The following is a 19,515-nucleotide window of genomic DNA, read 5'->3' as shown; positions in this document are numbered from 1 at the left end:
TCTTGGTGTGGGGTTCAGGGAATAGAGAACTGGGCATGGAGCCGGTGAAATTGGGATTCACCCTGTGACACTATGTGACCAAGAAATCACAGAATCACAGTTTTAGAGTTGGAGGAGATCTTAGAGGTCATCATGGTCAATCTTCTCACTTTGCAGATAAGGAAACTGAGGCACACAGCAATTAAATGACTTGTTTAGGATCACAGAGCTACTAAGTATTTGAGAGGATTTGAACCTAGGTCTTCTTGACAATAAATCCAGTACTATAGCTATTAGAATGGTAAATAATTTAAGTCTCTTTGTGTCTCAGTTTCTTAGACAATAACAAATTTTGCTGGTCTATAAAGTTTTATTATTGAAGCTCCTCTTTTCTTAAAATCTATACTTTCTTGGGCAGTTAGGCAGAGTAGAAAAAAGTGCCAGACCTGGAGAAGACCTGGGAAGAACTGGGTTCATATGTGACCACCAACATTTCCTAGCTGTGTGACCCTGGGCAAATCACTTAAATCTGTTTGCTTAGTCCTTTCCCCTCTATCTCAAAGTTGTTATTAAGACAGAAAAAGTAAGAGTTAAAAAAAATCTAGGGGTATCTAGGTAGCACAGTGAATAAAGTCACCTGGGTTCAAATCTGGCCTTAGATACTTCCTAGCTGTGTGACCCTGAGGAAGTCACTCAACCTCAATGCCTAGCCCTTGCCAGCCTTGTTTTAGAATTGATACTAGGACAATCAATAAGTGTTTTTAAAAATTTATACTTTTGACTTCTCTTCCCAGTGTTCTGTCCCATCCCCCTTACCCTGACTGCCAAAAGCCAATGTCCTGCAAGGATAAGTTTATCTGACTGGTTCATGATAATTCAGCTTAGAAAATATGCTCTAAACTTTCCATGATTCTAAAATTTTATTATTTCAAGATTTGAGGAATCTATTGATTCTGATTTTTCCCATGAATGGAAATTGTGGTCAAAAGGAACTGGTGCTATAAAAAGATTCCTGTGGGCATTCTCTAGGTTCTTCCCTCCCTCCCCCTGCTCCAAGCTCCCCTAATCCATTGGCCCACTGCCATCGGGAGATGAGGTGAGAGGATTGACTTCACTAGGGGACCCAGACAACAACATATCAGCTGTCTAGACTGGCTGGGCCAAGTCATCATTCATTCTTGCGGGCTGCATGACAAGGCGACTCAGTATAGTAGACAGGGGGTGGATGTGGGTGCAAATGCCAACTTTGCTAGTTATTTTCTCTACCACTCTGGGCAGGTCACTTCCACCCCCATCCCCCACCTCAATTTCTTCATTTATAAAAAGAGGGAGTCAGACTTAACGATCTCTAAGATGCCTTCTAACACTCAAGAGAAGTTAATGCTACAATTAAGACTATGGGGAGGCTATGTTCTTGGACCAGAAGTCCATTAGATCCTGCCACAATCTAAGTCATCGTAAATCACAGGGAGAAAGGCTAGAATAAAGGGGAATGGATCACAATGGAGGGAAGGGAGAAAGGAAACAAACCTTTATTAAGCACCTACTATATACTAAGCACTTTACAAATATAAATAATCTAATTTGATCCCTATAAAAGTGGGAGGTAGCTACTATTATGATCTATATTTTACAGTTGAGGAAACTGAGGCAGACAGTGGTGAAGTCTCTTGCCTAGGATCACACAGCTAGCAGCAAGAATCTGAGCCTATATTTGAACTCAGGTCTTCCAGATGTTCTATCCAATGTACCACTCTAGCAGCTTCTATTAGAAAGGAAACAGGACTCAAAGAGGTAAAGAAGGAAGAAGAGAAGTTCATTAGTTTCCCTCCTTCTTTGTTCCATCTTGTTCCTTGGGACTGTTGGGAGAGAATCCCTGGACACTCAGTGCTGCTTCAGGGGCATGGGGGTCTACGAAAATGTTTTTGCTCCAGTTTCCCCAGCATGAAGGAGCCAGGCATATGATTCTCTACAATGTCAAGGGAAAAGGTAGGCTTGGGTCCAAGGAAAGAGCAAGGCAAGGTGGGCATCTGTGCCCTCAGATCACCAGAAGAGGTTTTCCCTCTGAAAACAACGCATACTCATGATATTGGCACGACAAGCTGGAGATTTCTGAAGTCAATTCCCTTCTCCCATCTACCCCACTCAAGCTGATGGTGACTGCTTCTAAGGGCTGCTCTCCTGTTCAAAAGCTTAGATAGGTTCCTTTAAAAAAAAAGTACAGGGAAGACCATGGTTTCTAGCAGTCATTCCTCATTGGGCCGGCACCCTGGAATGATTTATTGAGTCTTCCCTCATCTCTACTATCAAGTCCAGCAGTGGTACTGAGGGAATGGTAGAGGGTGGGTGAGGGAGGCGGAGGCTCATGGAAGGCACTAGAAGTGACTAGGAGTGGCTAGGGAATAATTCGGATTGTCTGGTACCCAAGGAGACAGGCTAGGGGGGCATGTGGGGAGGGGAAGAAGAGCAGATCTGGGTGGGATCTTGGGCAAATGGCCTGGGACCCAGAAGAACATGCAATGGGAGGTGATGGAGAACTACGGAAAGGGAGCTGGGAAGAGCCCGTGTCTAAGTCAACATTTTCAAAATGTTATTTCTCACAAGTGAGGGAAGATGTAGTTCTTCTTCCTCCTCCCACCTGTATTACATGTCCTTCTGCTGACAGATTCTAGAATTTGGGCTAGTATTCGGAGTGTTATTGCTTGACCCTACTAGGAGATTGGTAAGTTTGGGAACTGCTCTGGAAGTGAACCACTAGCTACCTCCAAGGAACTAAATGCTCTGTCTCCATGGAGGTTTTGAATAGAGGATAGGTGGAAGAGGGAAAATCTGGTATCAAGAGGAAGGTTGGATAAGAAACTATCAAAGGGCGCTTATAATTCTAGGATTCAATGAGAAGAGTTGCAAAAAACAGACTTGCACACATGTACTTAAAAAAAAGACAAAAAAAAACTTCTTACCTTGCATCTTAGAATCAATATTACATATGGTTCCAAGGAAGTAAGGGCTAAGCAATGGGGGTTAAGTGACTTGCCCAGGGTCACACAGCTAGGAAGTATCTGAGTCATACTTGAACCCAGGACTCCCCAATCTCTCTCAATCCACTGAGCCACCTAGCTACCCCCCACATATATACTTCTGAAGCACAGTCCATTTCTAAATTGGACATGGTCTTTATAGGTCTATTTAATGGGATGAAAGAAGCTATTTTGTAGGAAACAAAAAGAAAGAGGGAACCTTTTCCATGTCTTCTGAAGTACAGGCAAATGAAAACAGAAATGTTAATCTCTGGCACAGGTATATAGGATTTAATTTTCATCCAAATGGCATTCACATCCATTGTCTCACAAAAGCCCCGGAATGAGGTTCAGAAAGATTGAAGGACAGTGCTAAGCTAGCCAAAAGGTCCTCTGCCTGGGATGGGTCAGGTTGGAAGAGACAGTGGAAAAAAAGTGGGGAGCCCTCAGGATTAGGGGCCTCTGCCAGCTGTTGCTAAATAACAGAACCAGTAGATGGAGCTCTGAGGGATCAAAATGCAGAGTAGGGCTTAGGAAGAAAGGAAACAAGCATTTATTAAGCAACGATTACATGCTAGAGTGTGTGCTAAGGGATTTACGAATATGATCTCCTTGGATCTTCACAACAAGCCTATTATTACAGGAGTAAGCCCTGGGTGGTGGGAAAAGGCAGAAAGATCATTTTAGGAAATCTCAGAACAAAAGATATTAGAGCTAGAAGGAACCTTTGAGGTCATGTAGTTCAATCTTTTCACTTTATGGAAGAAGAAATTGAGGTGAAAAGAAGGGGAAGTAAATGATGTAAGGCTGTGTTGAAAGTTAAAAGGCAAAACTGGAACTAGAAGTCAAGGCTTCTGAGACTGCAGGTTGGGTCTCTTCTCAACAAGCTGGAAGGTCCAAAAGAGAAAGAGACAAAGAGACAGACAGACACAGAGAGACAGAGAAAGAGAAAGAGAGAGGGAGAGAAAAGAGAAAGAAAAAGAGAGAGGGGGAGAGAGAGGGGGAGAGGGAGAGGGAGAGAGAGAGAAAGAGAGAAAGAAAGAGAGAGAGAGAGAGAGAGAGAGAGACAGACAGACAGACAGACAGACAGACAGACAGACAGTCCTAGGTGATCTTATCACAGGCATGCTACAGAGTCATTTCCCTATAAAATGCCCTTGTCAACAAGGCTCTAGAAAATGAAAGAGAGGCAGGGAAGGGAGAGGGTCAATCTTTCCCCAACTCTCTCATAGTCTTGTTTATGCCCTTCAGGTCTGGAGACCCTTGTCTCATCAAGAGGAAGGCCACATTTATGTTCAACATGATGAAATTCTACAGTGGAAAGAGCCCTGAGCAAGGAGATCTGAGTATGGATTCTGTCTGTCTTTATGCATCAGGGCAAATAGTTTGGTTTTTTTCTTGAGCCTCAATTTTCAGCTGTTAAATAGGAATAATCCCTGTTTTCCTAATTCATAGAGGGGTAATAATGGAAAGTTATGGATATGAAAGCTATTATTAAAATGTCAGGCACTACTTTTCCTGTCAAATGTAATAATATACTGTTTGAACAGGAAAGTTTTAGGTGAAACCTCCCTAAAAGCTTCCTGACCCCTGGGTGATAAGAATATGGGACAGGAAAATATGTCATGGCCACTGACATTGGCATTTTCCAGTTTGAGCTCAGGGTACTTAAATTTAGTGAATTTAATGTATTAGTCTGAGTCCCCAGACAGTCTCTTTACCTTAGGGGTTCCATCAAAAGCAAGTGTAGCTTGGTTTTCTATACTATGATCCAACAACCTGGTTTCTCTAAAAAGTGATAAAGGACTCCAAGAGAAGGAGGATGGGACACACCATTAGATGGTCCCAGAAGTTAGGGGGATGGTGGGAGACCTCAGTTAGTAGTCACTCTGAGCTCTTATCCCTGCACTGAAAAGTTTTTGAGGATTTTAGTGTCTATTGTTTTTTGTTTTGACTGTTAAATAAGTTCTTCTGAGGCACATTCTACCTTTCCTGCAGCTACTTCTTTACTTAGCTTCAAAAAAGGGCTATTTGTGTGAAAGCAGCAAGTTTTGGGTTCGGAAGATGATTCTACATCAAGAATTGGAGACTTGAAAAGGTGACTTTTTAAGTTAGGTAATGAACTGGAATTGTCATGTTCTGCACCCCTGAAAAGGGGCAAGCTGTGCTTGCTCTTTGATATTTCTTTGTGCTTTCACTGTTCACTGCTTTCATCTTGTTACACAAAATGCTTTCCTAAATGCTATTTGGCACTATTTTAAAAACAGGTTAAAATTGGAATTAACTTAGTACTCCTAGTACAGCTAAATTTAATCGGTGGAGGTTATTTGGCAAAACAAAAACAAGTTTAGGGGTAAATCTGTGGCTGAGGTCAGAGGCTGCTTTATGTTCAGAATTGAGGGTCAGTTAGTCTGAAGCCAATATTGGCAGAGATTAGGGGGTGAGAGGGGCTAGAATTAGAAGTTAGTCTGGGACTGGGGTTAAAAGCCAGGGAAGGTATAAGGTCAGTTGGTGGCCACGTAAGGATTGGCCAAGATTATGCAGAGGAGCAAGCCCAGACAGATCGAGAGGAATCTTGCTCAAGATTCTAGTCCTGGATTCTCACTGTTCTGTTCAAGCATCTCTATATGGGGGGTGGGGGTGGGGGTGGTTCCTGAATAGAATCCTGGCTGTTAAAAGAAGGAAGAAATTGAGGGATCATCCAGTTCAATATTCATTTTACAGAGAGAAAAACCTGCTTAATTGAATAAGGACGTAGATCTCCTGACCCTTGGTCTAAGACCTCAAAACTTATTTTTGTCACTGGAGTTACAGTGGCAGAAGTGAATCCTGAGCAGAGGCAGGCTGGGGATTCAGAAGTGCCTCCTTGCATCTAATCTAGAGTTGGACTCTCACATCTGCTTTCCAGCTCGAGAGCCCTGGAATCCCTCCAGAGATGGAGTAAACTGGGGGTAAAAGGAGTGAGATGGAGCAACAGACAGGAAATAAGGATGAACACAAGAGCCTGGAATGTCGGGAAATCACATTTAAGGGGGCCCAAGTCAGCATTCTTAAGGTGGAACTTATCTTCACAGGATTGACTTAAGAGAATATTAGAGGTAGAAGGGACCATACCACCTAGCTCCCTCAATTTACAGATGAAAAACAGGGCCCAGAGAAGAGGAAAAAAGTCACACAGCAAGTGAAATGGTAGAACTGAGGCTAGAATCTAGGGAAAGGCTTTGCTTCCCATCTTTTCCCTGCATTCCCTGTCTGCTAGAGGTTCCTTCTTAAAGCTTGAGCCTGGGGCTGGATAGATAGGCGATGCGGGGGATAGGTTTTGTGGTCTTAGAGAACAAGGGGATGAGAAATATGTTATGGATAGCTGGCTGGGAAAAGATAACAATATCCAACATTTCTTTAGCACCTCCTATGTGCCAGGCACTGTGAGCTTTACAATTATTATCTCGTTTGATCCTTGCAGCAATCTTGGGAGGTAGGTGCTATTATTATTATTTTACAGGTGAGGAAATTGAGGCTAAGTGACTTGCCCAGGGTCATACAGCTAGTAAGTATTTGAGACTGAGTTGTATCTTACATTTAGAGCCCAAAGAGCTATCTGGTCTGACCCCCATCATTTCACAGGCGGGAAAACTGAGGCCAAGAGAGGTTAAGTTGCCCAGGGATACACAGCTAGTAAGTGACTGAGGTCAGATTTAAACTCAGATAAGATCAAAGTGTCTTAGGTTTAGAGCTGGAAGGGGTTACAAAGGCTAGTAGGACTCCCTCTCTTTTCACAGATGAGGAGACTGAGGCAGGTGTTAAGTGACTTGCCCAGGGTTACACAGCTAGTAAGAGTATGAGGGCAGATTTGGACTTAGGAGACCTGGGGTAGAATCCTGACTGCTGCCATTTTGTTATGAGGCATTTAACTTCTCAGGGGCCTCAGTTTCTTTAGCTATAAAATAAGATGGGCTAAATGATCTATCTCTGCTATCCTTTGATTCTGTGCTCACTAAGGAGGTGGGGTTGGGGAGAATATCACTGGGGTGTCCCTGATAATCATCTAAATAAAGATTTTGACTAAAATGGATTCACATTTCTGTATCCATGTCCTAAGAATCAAAAGACCTGAGATATATCTTATATATATCTTATTATATATCATTAACTCATGTGACAGTAGTCAAGTCATTCCCCTAGGCCAGTGGTTCTTAACTTTTCTAATGCCGTGACCCCACAATACACTTCCTCATGTTGCAGTGACCCCATACCAAAAAATGATGTTGGTGGCTACTTCAAAACTGTCATTTTGCTGCAGTTATGATTCGGAATGTAAATACCTGATATGCATGATGTATTCTCACTGCTACAAACTGAGAGGTTGAGAACTGCTGCCCTGGGCTCTGGGTGATAGTTTTTCTTTGTGAAAAAGACCAGATTTACCTCCTCCCCTAAGGCTCCCTTCTGCTCTGACAATCTCAGATTTATGATGTTTGCCTTTGACCTCCACTTCAGCCACATGTCTTTTGTGCTCTGGCCATGTCCAGGTGCCTCTCTTGGGGCATCCCAGTCTTCCTTGGGGACCCCATTTTATAAGATTGCTGAGAGCTCAGAATTTTCTTGAGTAGCCTGACCTGGCCCCTTGTAGGGTCTAGCCTGGTTCCTTCAAAGATGGCGCCAGGGAAAAGCCTCGGGCTGGAGTTAGCTCATTCTGAACTTGGGATAGGTTTAGCTCCTTCTCAGTTCCAGCCTAGCTCCTTTAAGGTGGGCAGGGGGAAGAGGCTCAGCCTGGAGAGTCAGCTGTGACCGACTGGTGTTCCAATCCACTGGCAGCCAGACCGTGTGGAATATGGGCCCGAGTGTGTCATGGCCCTTGCGGCTGAGAGCCCCGAGCAGCTCTTGTCAGAGGGGACGCCAGATGGCTCTGGTTTGGACACGGGAAACCAAACGCAGACGCACTGAAACCTTCTTGCAGATGGGAAGCCAAGAGAATTGCATCATGGCCTATATAAGCCTGGCCCAGCCCGCCAGAGGCTAAAAACCGCTGCCCCTACTTGGCCGGGGCTGGCTCTCTATTTAGTTTTCCCCTCCAGGGAAGGAAATCTGCAAGATAAGCATGGTTTGGTGAAACCTTTCAGATCTCCAAGTCTCTGTCCGCCAACACCCCCACATCCAGGCCCCTACAACATGTTGCAGTTAATAATTGATTACCATCTGACACCCATTCTGCATGGGGGGCGGGGAAAGGAAAATGGGAAAGAGTGTGAGAAGCAAGCTGCTCTGGTTTTCCTCTGCTCTGCCAGGAATGGCTGGTCTTGGAAACAGAGTAATAAAATGCAGGCTGTACAGCCCTCTGGGTTAAAGGAAGCACATTACCTGATGTACCACCATCCTTCAAGGTTCTTCTGGATCACCTCCACGGTGACCCCCTTCTCAAACCCAATCTCGTCCTTGCTTTGGCTGGTGTACGGCTGCACTGTGACGTACTTCTCTTCTGGGGTGAAGGGAAGGGATTGGAGAGGCACAGTCATTACTGGGTCAGTGAACAAGAAGCTCTCCCCAAACCCCTTTACTCCTTGCCCAAAGCAATCAGTGCCCAGCCCCATCTTGAACCCAGGCACTAGAACGTCAGTTTCAGGCCTCCGGATGGGAGAGTAAGTAGAAAGGCTAGACCTTGGGAGCAGAGATGGGGACCCTGGGGACCTAGTTGCAGAGACTGTTCCACCTGAAGGATGGAGGGAATTTGGAAGGAACAAAGCTGGCTCCCCCAGCCTCCCTGATCTGACAGCATTGGAGGGCAGCCGAAGAGACTGAGAGCCAACTGGCTCCTTGGGTAGCCAGCAGGGAGAAGAGTTGCCAGGGGCTGCCTGGAACCTATCTGGTGAATCCCAATATAGACCTTCCTCCTCCTCCTCCCCACTCCATTTCCAACCTCCCTAGCAGAAAGATACTTGCTGAGGTTGGGGGGGGGGTCCCCCTTAATACTCTGGGATACCCCCAGCCTTATTTACTCCCCCCCTTCCCAACAGGCCAACTCCAATCCAGTAAACCATTTCTCCTTACCATCCCCTGCACAAAATTATTTATTTTTGCCTCCTTAACTTTGTCTCATTTGCCCATTTGGAATGTTTTCTGCCTCTTTCCACTTATCCAAATTGTGTCCATCCTTCAAGGCTCAATGTAACTTCTTTGACAACTCCAGCCTGCCATGAATTATCCTCCCTCAGATCTCTATTGCTCTTATTGTCTAAGCCACACAGGTGGGCATTGTCTACAAAAAGCATAATCCATCTAATTTCATTCACTGGTTCCACCAAAACTTATTAGGTGAAGTAATATTACAAGGGACAATTTGTTTTTACACATTACAAAAGAGGGATTTGGCCTAATAACATTGTGACATTTCACTTTGTAAAGAGGAATTTTTTTTTTAATTGAAACCCATTGTGGCAGGCTTCAATCATTACGTGTTAACAATACACCTGAGAGCTCAGCTTCCCTCCTCCGAGCTTTAGTCTGCCAGCTCACTGTGATGGAGTGATCACAGAGGCATTGGGGTGCTCAAGTGGGATGTGGAAATGAACCTAAACCAAGAGCATCAACTATAAGGAGAGAGGCAGTTCTCATCTTTTAGCCTCTTCTCAAACACATAAATTATTTCAGACATTACTTTCTTTTTCACCATCAGTACACCAGAAATGACTACAAAATAGAGGAAGACAAGCTAATAGCCTCCTACAGACACTTTCTGAGCAGGGCAATCCTTTGTCCTGGTCAAGTTCATATCCAACCAACTGCAGAAAACTTGGCTATCTCCTCCCTGGCTTTGAGAATTCCTAGTGGTTGTAATGTGAGGTCCCTCTTGAGAAGAATGAACTTGAGAACTTATGGGGACGAGGCAAGAGTGTGGAGTCTGTCCTTAGGGAATAATTTGGAACCAAAAAATCTATCAAGATAGGTTTGGTCCCCAAAAGCAGATGCTCTAAAGTTTCCATTCCTCATCACCAGAGGGTAAATTGTGCAGGGAGGAATAGACAAAGTGGGAGAAAGGAGCATGGTGCCATGGGGCTCTTGAACCTAATAAGATCCCACTTTGGCTGGCCCATCTGTAGGCAACTGGCCGAGTCAAATGGGGAGGATTAGAGAACAAGTTGATAGCGAACAAGTCCAAGAAGAAACTATAGCCTTCTTGACCCTTCTTTACAACTTGGAAAAGGCTGTCCAAAGTTCTGCTGACCGGAATGGAAATGGTTACTCCTGCTCCCTGTTTAGGGCCTGTCTTCATCTCTGGCCGGTCAGATGGAGCGGTAGAGCTGGTGGCCCTGTTTTCAGAGACAGCTTCAGTCATCATGACTGGGGCAGCCAGAGCTATGCAGGAGTAAATCCCCCCGAGTTAGTATGTGCTGAGGACATCCTCTGGCTCTCCCATACTCCTTAAAAGAAATTAAAAAAAAAATAGATGCTTCTGTCTCCCTCCACCTCAACCACCAGTATTTTTGGCTCTTCTTCTTCCACTCAGTATAGGTGCTGTCTTTGGAGAAGCCTTGCTTCTGGAAAGTTTCTGGTCCAACCTGGCTAGGGGAGAAAAGCCAAGGAAGCGTGAGAGAAGCCCACACATGCCAAATTCCAACTCGGATCTTCCAGAGGTTCAGTATTCTATAATCCTGGTCCTCTCCAATTGACTTCTTGCCTGGAGGATCCCATCTTTCCAACAGGACCGTCTTTTCCATATTTCTCCCTGAAGAGGGGGCGGGGACAGTGAGGGCAAATGTTGGACAAGACCAGTGGCTGGAGGGGCAGGGCTGGGTCCCATGATCCAAAGTTTGGAGGTTAGGGATGGGCGAGGCCCCTCCACATGGTGCCTTTGTTTAATCATGCTATTTTTAAAAGCCTGTGGTCCTGAACAGGAAGCCATCATTAAAGTTTCCTTCTGCAGAGTTGCTTTCACAGCAAAAAAAAAAAGGAAAAAAATCACAACTACTCCTCCCTTTTGGTGAAGGGGGGAGAAGGGCAAGGGGGCCAGGTTGGCAGAGCGATGGTATCCGATGTAGAGATACCTGGCCTCCAAAGTCAGCATCTACCCCTCTTCCTAAACGATCATAGCTCCCTTCTTTGGAGGAAAACAAAAAGTTAGGCCAACTATTACAGAAGAGTGACTTTTCTCTTGTCTCTCCATCCTACAGGACTAAAGAAATTAACTTTAGATGCTGAGATTTTAGATACGGGGCATTCCAGCTCTATCAAGCTGCTGTTGGTGCTTGTAGTCCTAGGGGCTGGAAAAGTGGTCAAGAGTTCTTTGGTGAAAGAGCAGCGCCTCCTTGACCTTACATGGGTTCTAGGTTTGGCAAGAACCCGCTCCCACATCAAGACTAGACAATTTCCCCAGCCATAATTATAGGCATACATGACACAGAGCTTTAAGGTTTGCAAAATACTTTCCCCACAGTCTCTCCTTTGGCCCCTTCCTCCCCTTGTGGAGGGCAGGGGGACAGAGGAATTCTACCTCCTCCTTGATATTGCTGGAGTCTGCAGTTTAGCCTCCATATCTCCCCAGGACCTCACCAGCCCCAGTGGTGGGGTACAGGAGCAGTGAGTCCAATACTCCAAGGGAGTAGAAAACACCACATTTTTCTGGAGGCTTGCCTAAGAAACCTGGAAAAGCAGAGGGCCCAGTGACCGTTAGAAATCATTGCACTGTGTGGTCAAGGGTCACCCACGCTTTTTTCTCCTAAAAAATAGGCCTTTGTTGGAAAGGTGACTCAGGCAGCTAGTCTCTCCCAACCTTCTTCCTGTAGTCTCTAAGAACTTGTCACACCTATGCTCAGGCATGAGGTAACAGTCCCTCTGCTGCCGGCCACCCGGCTCACCAGGCATTGAGCTTGCCAAGGGTGGAGGGAGGGTGAGAGGGAGAGTATGGAATGGCCCCAGTTTAGGTTAGGGAGCCAAACGTGGCTGGAGACTTGTGCATTTTCCAAACCACAGAAGACTTCTCTTTCCAGACACTTTCCCCTCCGTCAGCAATCTCCCCTACTCCCTTCCCGGCCCCCACGACTTACTCAGCCTCTGCTGAAAAGAAAAAAAAGCCTCTTCATTCCAATGGCCCCTTAACAAAGGGCTGATGGAGGGCCCCCGAGGAAAGTCCCATTTCTCTCTTGCTCAGCTACTCGACAACCAGCTCCCCCCATGCCTCCCTCCCTCCCTCCCGCCCGCCCTCTAGGGCTGTTCTCAGCAAACCAGTCCCCCAGAACACTTAGCAGGATTTTCCATCCTGGTTAAATCAGTTTAATCTTGTGAGTCTCATTCTTGGAGAATGTCTGCTGTGCATATATGCCCATGTCTACGGATATGGCCCCCGAATGGGTCTGCAGCCATGCTGGAGCTCGGTAGGCTTTCATGGAGCCGGTGGCATGATTGGATAAATACCGCTGAATGGGGGGGTTGGGAGCTGGGCATCAAGCGGTCATGTATACTGTTTGATTGCGCAGATGTCATCCTTGTCACCTGAGATTCAGGTGGGAGGGAAAAGTCAGGTAGAGTTTGGGGGAAGCAGTTATATGGGATGTGTGGCTATGTTGGGAGGGTTGTGTTAACGTATTTGGCTGTTCTTGTGTGTATTAGATGAGTGGGGGGCTTATAATAATAGTAATTATTACAGCAATAATAAATTAATTCTAAAAATATAATTAATGTTATATAGTCATATATGTAAAACCCAGTGGAATTACTCATTGGCTATGGGGGTGAAGAGGGGAGGGAAAGAACATGAATCATGTAACCATGGAAAGATATTCTAAATTAATTAAATAAATTTTTTTGATTAAGAAAAAAATGTTATATAGTCATGAATAATAATCATAGCATTTGTACATATGTCTTTCTGAGGGTGATTGTCTTTCTATGTTTGGGTCTGTGTGTACATTCTGTGGAGGGAACTCTTCTGCCTTTAAAAGGCTGGAGAGAAAAGTGGTTTCATTTCTTCCCTCGGAATCCCCGGTGAGAAAGAAAAACAAGTGGAGGAGGCCAAGGTGCTGGAATCCAGCTGTGTGGAGCTGGTTTGTATCGAGTCCTGGAACCAGGACTAACGAAGCTGCTTTGGACAAGATTGCTTTTACAAGCTCAGAAAGAAGAGGGGTCAGCTGTGGCTGGGCCAGACTGGTCTCTGGGTGTCCGGTGAGAGGGGCTGTTTCCTTCTGTGCTGTTGTCGGGGTTGGTTTTTATCTATTCCCCAAATTCCTCTGCTTTGGGAAAGGATCTTGGGATGTCTCTGGGCCCTCATCAATGGATTCTGGTTTCTTCTTAGTTGCGCGGTTCTGAACTTGGCTTCTCAAGGACATTCACTGGCCTGAACTGGATTTTAGGCCTTCCTCCCTCAGGGCACTGCTTCATTGATGGCTTGGCTTCATGAGGACTTTCACAGGCTCTTGTTATCAGATTTAAGTCCTTCCTCCTCCAACTCATGTGCACAGAGGAAATGAGGTCCTAGGGAACTGGGAAGTATCCCAGGCACCATGCATTCAGGGGCACCCCAAATAGCATACATTCATGCCAATATTTTAAATTTTATTTTGGCTATCAATAATCCATAGAGTAACTCTGGGGCTGGCCCTGTCAGTGGATTGACTAGCTTCATGGAAAGATCTCTGAGTCATTAGATCTTTTTCCCCTCCAAAATGGATTAGAGATGGTCTGGCTTTATGACTCTACATTCAGACTATATTCATTGCAGAAAGAGGTCAGTGGGATACCCAACTCCAGCTAAAGAAATCAAGAAATATCTCTTCTATTGGCTAAATGTCCATGCCTATCCCATTCCCACTCAGGCCTGAAGCTCCTGATGACTGTTGGCTTGTGGAAATGAACTCTGATTGCTCTCAGATGAGCCAGAATGACTCTCTTTCTTCTTGGGAAAGGGGTCATGGTTTGAGAGAACACCAAGCTTTCCTACTGTCCAAAACAAGTCATGGTGCCTCTCCATTGTAAGGCTTCCTGCTCAGTCTGGCCATTCCTCATCTATACAAAAGAACATGTATGAGCTTCCTGGGCATTATGCCATTCCTCCAGGTGTGTTTTGTAAGCTGGCAGAAGTCAAGGCTCTGGTTTCACCAATTGGAGGCTGAGTGACTTATCAGGGATTGCACAACCTAAAGAAAAGCCCCATTCATCCTTTTGAATGATTATTCCATCAAACCTCAGTTTCCTGAATACACCTATGAGAAAGGAAGCAACTGCTGTTGAGAGGGAGTGGGGTGTGGGAGTAGTGCCCACAGAAGGTGGGTATTTGGGCAGCTTTGCTCTTTATGGTCCCTGGTCTCCATCTAAAGTGCTCAGAGGGATTCTGAACAGGCTCCTGGTCCACCAGGCTGGGTGAGAAGACACCCTTGGAGTGCAATTAAGGCCATGTCTGCTTATAACAAACTTCCATGAAGGCCTTATGATAATTACAAATGCAGTTTTGGTATACTCAATACTATGAGAAATAAGTCAGCTCTGACCTGGGGTTCACATTTTTCTTGCAACTTGTTCTGTAACAAGATTTATGGTTGTGGTGATAAAAATCAGTTTTTTTTTCCAGATTTGAGCTGGAGGGTTTGTTACCTTTCCTAATTTTCCTGGGGCTTGCTGGGGCACAGATTGGGACCTACAACAATAGTATCAATGTGGAAAGATGGGATTTATTAGTAGGATTAACAGATGAAGTCAAGACTCTATTAGTAGGTCTAGGAGATCTGTCCCAAATGCCCCCAGAAGCTGAAATGTTCAGCTCCTTCAAGCTGCTGGCCCCCTGGGAGGGCTCCCCTTCCCCGGACTTGCTTCTTGAGGGTTGTTCAGGCATGGTCCACAGTAACCAGTTCCTGCCCAAGAAGCAGTTGGGGCCAGCCCCACTTTTCATTGCCCTGCTTCCTTCCCTCCAAGCCCGCTCCCTAGCCCCATAGCAGAGAGGACAGAGCAGGTGAGTATGTGTTAGAGAACACTGCAGCCTGGCTGGTCCCAGAGGAAGTGAAGAGTTGCCACTGGACATTGTATCACTCTCAGCCCAACAGTTAGGTGAAGCAGTGATCAGACCCTCTGCAGACACCCATGCCCCAATTCACCTCGACTCTGCTGCCTGTTGACTATCCCGCCCAGCGTCCAACGCCGATCCAGACGCCGCAGGTGGGCCTTGCGTCTCTTAGACACTGATGGGGGAGATGGTGATGGGGTGGCAGAGAAAACAAAAACCAGGGTTGGGGAAGGGGAGGAGAAAATGAAAATGAGAATGAGATGAGTGGGAAGGGAGGGAGGAAGGGTCACAGATCAAAGGGAATGGTCAGATGGGACACACAACCTAGGGAACAAACTCAGATCACCATATAGAATGGAAACCCAAAGACGTGGTTGGCATAATGAGAAAATCAAAACAAAAATTGCAGACAGACAAGCAACGCTGAGTCTTGGGATGGACTGGGGAAGAGTATTTTCCTCTCCAGAATGAAATGAAATGCGCTCATTGCAACCATGTCTACTTGACCTGCATTTTGGAAGCAGCGTACCAAACAAGATGGCCTTTGTTTGATTTTTGCTAAAGTTCTTTAACCATATTCTTTATCCTGTCACTCTCCCTGGCAGAAAAGGCCAATCCCTCTTTGTCAGTAATTGCTTTTCTGAATTACCATCAGAGATTCCTCATGATGTTGGAAGTAAGATTATTCTCATGAAGACTCAGAAATTTAATGCTGAAAAGAAATTTAGAAACTATCTAGTCCAATAACTGCTTAATAAATTCTTGTTGATTGTTTGAATGATTGATTGATTAGATAAGGCACATGGAAATGATCATATTTTCTCTTCCAGAGAGTGGATAACAGATAGAGCTAATACAAGTCTCTAAATAGAGGGGTGGAAAGTCTAGGAACTCCTGGGGTACATGGTAGGGGTATGCAGAGATGCACTGAGTTACTTCCACATCCCAGAGGAGGATTTCATAGATGGGAGGATGAATGGGGCGGATAAATTAAGAGGATTTTAGACTCAGATGGGATTTTTAAGGTCATCTAGTACAACTTCTGCATTCATTCAAGAATTTTCTTTGACCTTCCTACTACACGTTCACCCAGTCTCTGCTTGAAGACCTTCAGTGATAGGAAACTTACATCAGGCAGTCCATCCTGTTACTGGACATTAACTGTCAAATAGGTCTTCTTTATAGTTCAAATTATAAGACTGTTCCCCAATATTTTCCAAACTGCTGTTGTCGGTGTTGCTCAGTTAGTTGTATCTGACTTTCCATTACCCCTTTTGGGGTCTTCTTGGCAAAGATACTAGAGTGGCTTTCCATTCCCTTCTCCAGCTAGGGCCACACAGCTAGTACAAGAACCCAACCTCATTGGTCATAATTCTGCCTTCAGGGAACACACTGAAGAATCTTGTATATGAGTATATGAGACAGATCTTCAGATACTTAAAGGGAGAGATCTGACTGCTCTGCCACCCCAAACCCTCAGAGCATTCTCTTTTCCAGATCAATTGCTTGATGTTCTTTCAACTGTTCACAGGGCACAATAAGAGAATTTGTATCTCTTAGTTACAATTTCCCTGGGATACACACTTCAAGTAATCTAACAGTGTCCACTAGTAAACACACTCAGCTTCATTCCTCAAACCCTCTGCTCTTTGGAGGGACTTTTTGCCTGAGTTTCTAGACCCTAGTTTGGTTTCACCTTAGGCTTCTCCATGGGGAAAAGGCATTAAACTCAAACACAAAAATGCTAAATGGTTTCAACTCCCAGAGTGGTATGGAGTGGTACAAAGAACACCAGAATAGGAGTCAGTAGATTTGAGTTCAACACTTACTACCTAACAACAGAGAAGTTCCTCATCCACAATATTCCATCTCCCACCTCTGTACACTGGCCTTGGTCATCCTCCAAGCTTGGAAAGATTATCTCTTCCTCATGTCTACCTCTTGCAATCTAAGTTGTTATATGTGTTATTCAGTTATATCTGACTCTCCATTACCTCTTTGGGGTTCTTCTTGGCAAAGATACTGGAGTGGTTTACCATATTCTTCTCCAGCTCATTTTCCAGATGAGGAAACTGAGGCAAATAGGGTTAAGTGACTTACCTAGAGTTACACAGTTAGTAAATATTTGTCTCTGTATCTCCAGCACCTAGCACAATACTAGGCACCTAGGAGTCACTTAATAAATGCTTGTTAATTAAGTGATTAATATCTCTGAGCCTCAGTTTACTCCACTCAAAAATGAAGAGAATATTTGTAGCAACAGCTTTACTCTCTGGTTGTGAGAATAACATTTCATAAATCTTTAAAATGTGAGAGATCATTCTTATTCCCAGACACTGCCGCAGAACATCTTATGGTCACTGGAAACTTTGGTTTTACATGATAAACAAATAAACAAAAATCTGGCTTTCTGGAAAACATCTGCCAGAATATCTATCCTTGACAAGGTCTGCTTGGTCAACCCTTTACTGGTAGAAGGACATTAGACTTAAAAGAGTCAGAAGGCTTGAAATCTAGTCTTAGATTTACCACAGGTCAGTCCTATGACCTATGGTATATCACTTTAATTCCTTGGGACTCTTTTCCTATCTATAAGATGGAGGGGTTCTTACTAAAAGTTCTTAATCTAGAATCCATGAATTGCTCATTAAAAATATATATATTTTGATAGTCATTTAAATATAATTGGTTTCCTTGGTAATCCTATACATTTTATTTTATGCATTTAAAAATATTTTTCTGAAAGCATACCATGGGCTTCTCCATACTGACAAAGGAGTCCATGACAAGGAGCTTTGCCAGCAGATGGAGAGGAAGTGGTACAACTGCTGCATCTTTAGAGTCATCCTGTATTTCAGGGTCATCTGATCTCTCTCTCTCTCTCTCTCTCTCTCTCTCTCTCTCTCTCTCTCTCTCTCTCTCTCTCTCTCTCTCTCTCTCACACACACACACACACACACAAGAAGCCTTATAGTCTCCCAACTTTATACCAGACCCAAAAATTCCATCAGACTTATTTTCCTTAATCACTGTTTTCATCATACTGCTTCTTCCTCAAGAACCTAGAATGGTTACAACCATTCCTTTCCTACCAGTCTTCTCCCTGGCATACAGAAGACTGCCATAACTGGGGTCCTGAGTGACCTGTTTAACATTCTCTCCTCAGGCCAGAACAGTTGCCTCATCACCCTCTTCATGTGCCACATGAGTGACTTCACTTATGCCATCTTCCCTTCACTCTGCTGATCCAGCTCCTTCAAGATCCAGCCAATGTCCCATTTCCTTCTTTAAACCTTCCCTGGTGAATCCTGGTCATAGATCCTTTCCTTCCTTGGACCTCTTACAATCCTTACTAGATATTCTACTCATCTGGTACTAAACAGGCACTGTCATGCTATTGTTTTCTGCTAACTTTGTATGTTAGTCATGTCTTCCCAATTAGACTGTTGGCTCCAAGAACAGGGAATGAGTCTTTTCCTTCTCTTTTCCCCACAGGGCTGGATAGGTGGCAGCTGCTCATTAAATATTTGTTTGACTGATAGGTGGGGCTTTTATTATGTGGGGGTATTCCTGCTAGCTAGAGATTTTGTTTTAACATGTACAACAGCGAGCAGGGCTCTCTTGCATCTACTCTATAGGGCTCATGGAAAGGTTAGAGAAAGGTCTTTGAGGGGCAATGGAGGAAGAAGACACTGGGGCAAACAAATGTGAGGCTCATAATAACTAGCATTGGGAGCAGGAAGATGTGGGCAGGGTCTGGACCAAGAGAAAAAGATGCCATATGGGTCTAAGCATGCCTGCCCTTCCTGGGCCTGCCCCATTCCTGGAAGCTCAGTCTCCAGGAGCCAGAATTTTGGGTAAGTTAGGTCAGGAGAAAGAAACAAAGAGCTTTACATTGGGAGGAAGAAGGGCTGCGGGGGCCCACCCTGTAACCGACATTTAGAGAAGGATGAATAAGAAATCTAAAAAAAACTTTAAAAATTGGAGTTGAGGTTTATAGAGCACTTTCATTGGTCCAGGAGTTGGGCCACTCCCTAGCTCTGGAACCTCTCTACTAGAAGAAATTGATGCTACAAAACAGTCCTAGGAAGGGGCCCTAAGTGGCAGCTCTCCATTTCAATCACAGACTCATCTGGGCTACATCGTTTGTTTGAAAAGTTTTTCCCATTGTCAAGACACGGGCCATTTGGAAGTCATTAAGAGCAGGGGCCCAGCTGGGAGCTGGGCAGGAAGGTGGGGGGGAGGTAACCCCACTGGTTCAGGCTCTCTTGCTTAAAAGGTTCACTGGGTCCCATCAGAAGTTCTCTGAGGAAACCCCATGCTGGACTGAGAAGTTGCTCAGAATAGGTCCAAAGTGTATGGAAAAATCTCGTTGAAACTGAAGAGGAAAGATCCAGACAGAGCGTTCTCTAGGCCTAGATCTCAACCAGCCAAAGTTAAACCAAGAAGCTATAATTTTGCTAAACATGAAGTTCCCAAAGTAGACCAGGAAAAAAGCCTTATCCAGGCTGGTTGGCCGTCTATGTATTTGGCCTC

The 19,515-nt window shown here is 44.7% G+C and overlaps 1 protein-coding gene across 5 annotated transcripts in view; it reads right to left on the bottom strand.

Annotated features, from left to right (window-relative positions):
- Nucleotides 1–19,515, bottom strand: part of SH3PXD2A (SH3 and PX domains 2A) — a 337,587-nt gene that overhangs the window by 23,813 nt on the left and 294,259 nt on the right. For 3 of the 5 annotated variants that reach the window (XM_007479080.3, XM_001368948.5, XM_056804514.1), the window contains 2 exons: nt 15,071–15,154; nt 8,355–8,472 (listed from right to left, as the gene is read on the bottom strand). In XM_007479080.3, coding sequence (XP_007479142.2) covers nt 8,355–8,472; nt 15,071–15,154 — 202 coding nt within the window. The remainder of the gene's footprint in view (nt 1–8,354; nt 8,473–15,070; nt 15,155–19,515) is intronic. The other 2 variants (XM_001368979.5, XM_056804516.1) reach the window with 1 other exon arrangement.

The sequence above is a fragment of the Monodelphis domestica genome, chromosome 1, assembly GCF_027887165.1.
Source record: "Monodelphis domestica isolate mMonDom1 chromosome 1, mMonDom1.pri, whole genome shotgun sequence".
Classification (NCBI taxonomy): domain Eukaryota; kingdom Metazoa; phylum Chordata; class Mammalia; order Didelphimorphia; family Didelphidae; genus Monodelphis; species Monodelphis domestica.
Note: the sequence above shows the minus strand (reverse complement) of the source record. Positions and strands in the feature narration are given on the sequence as shown.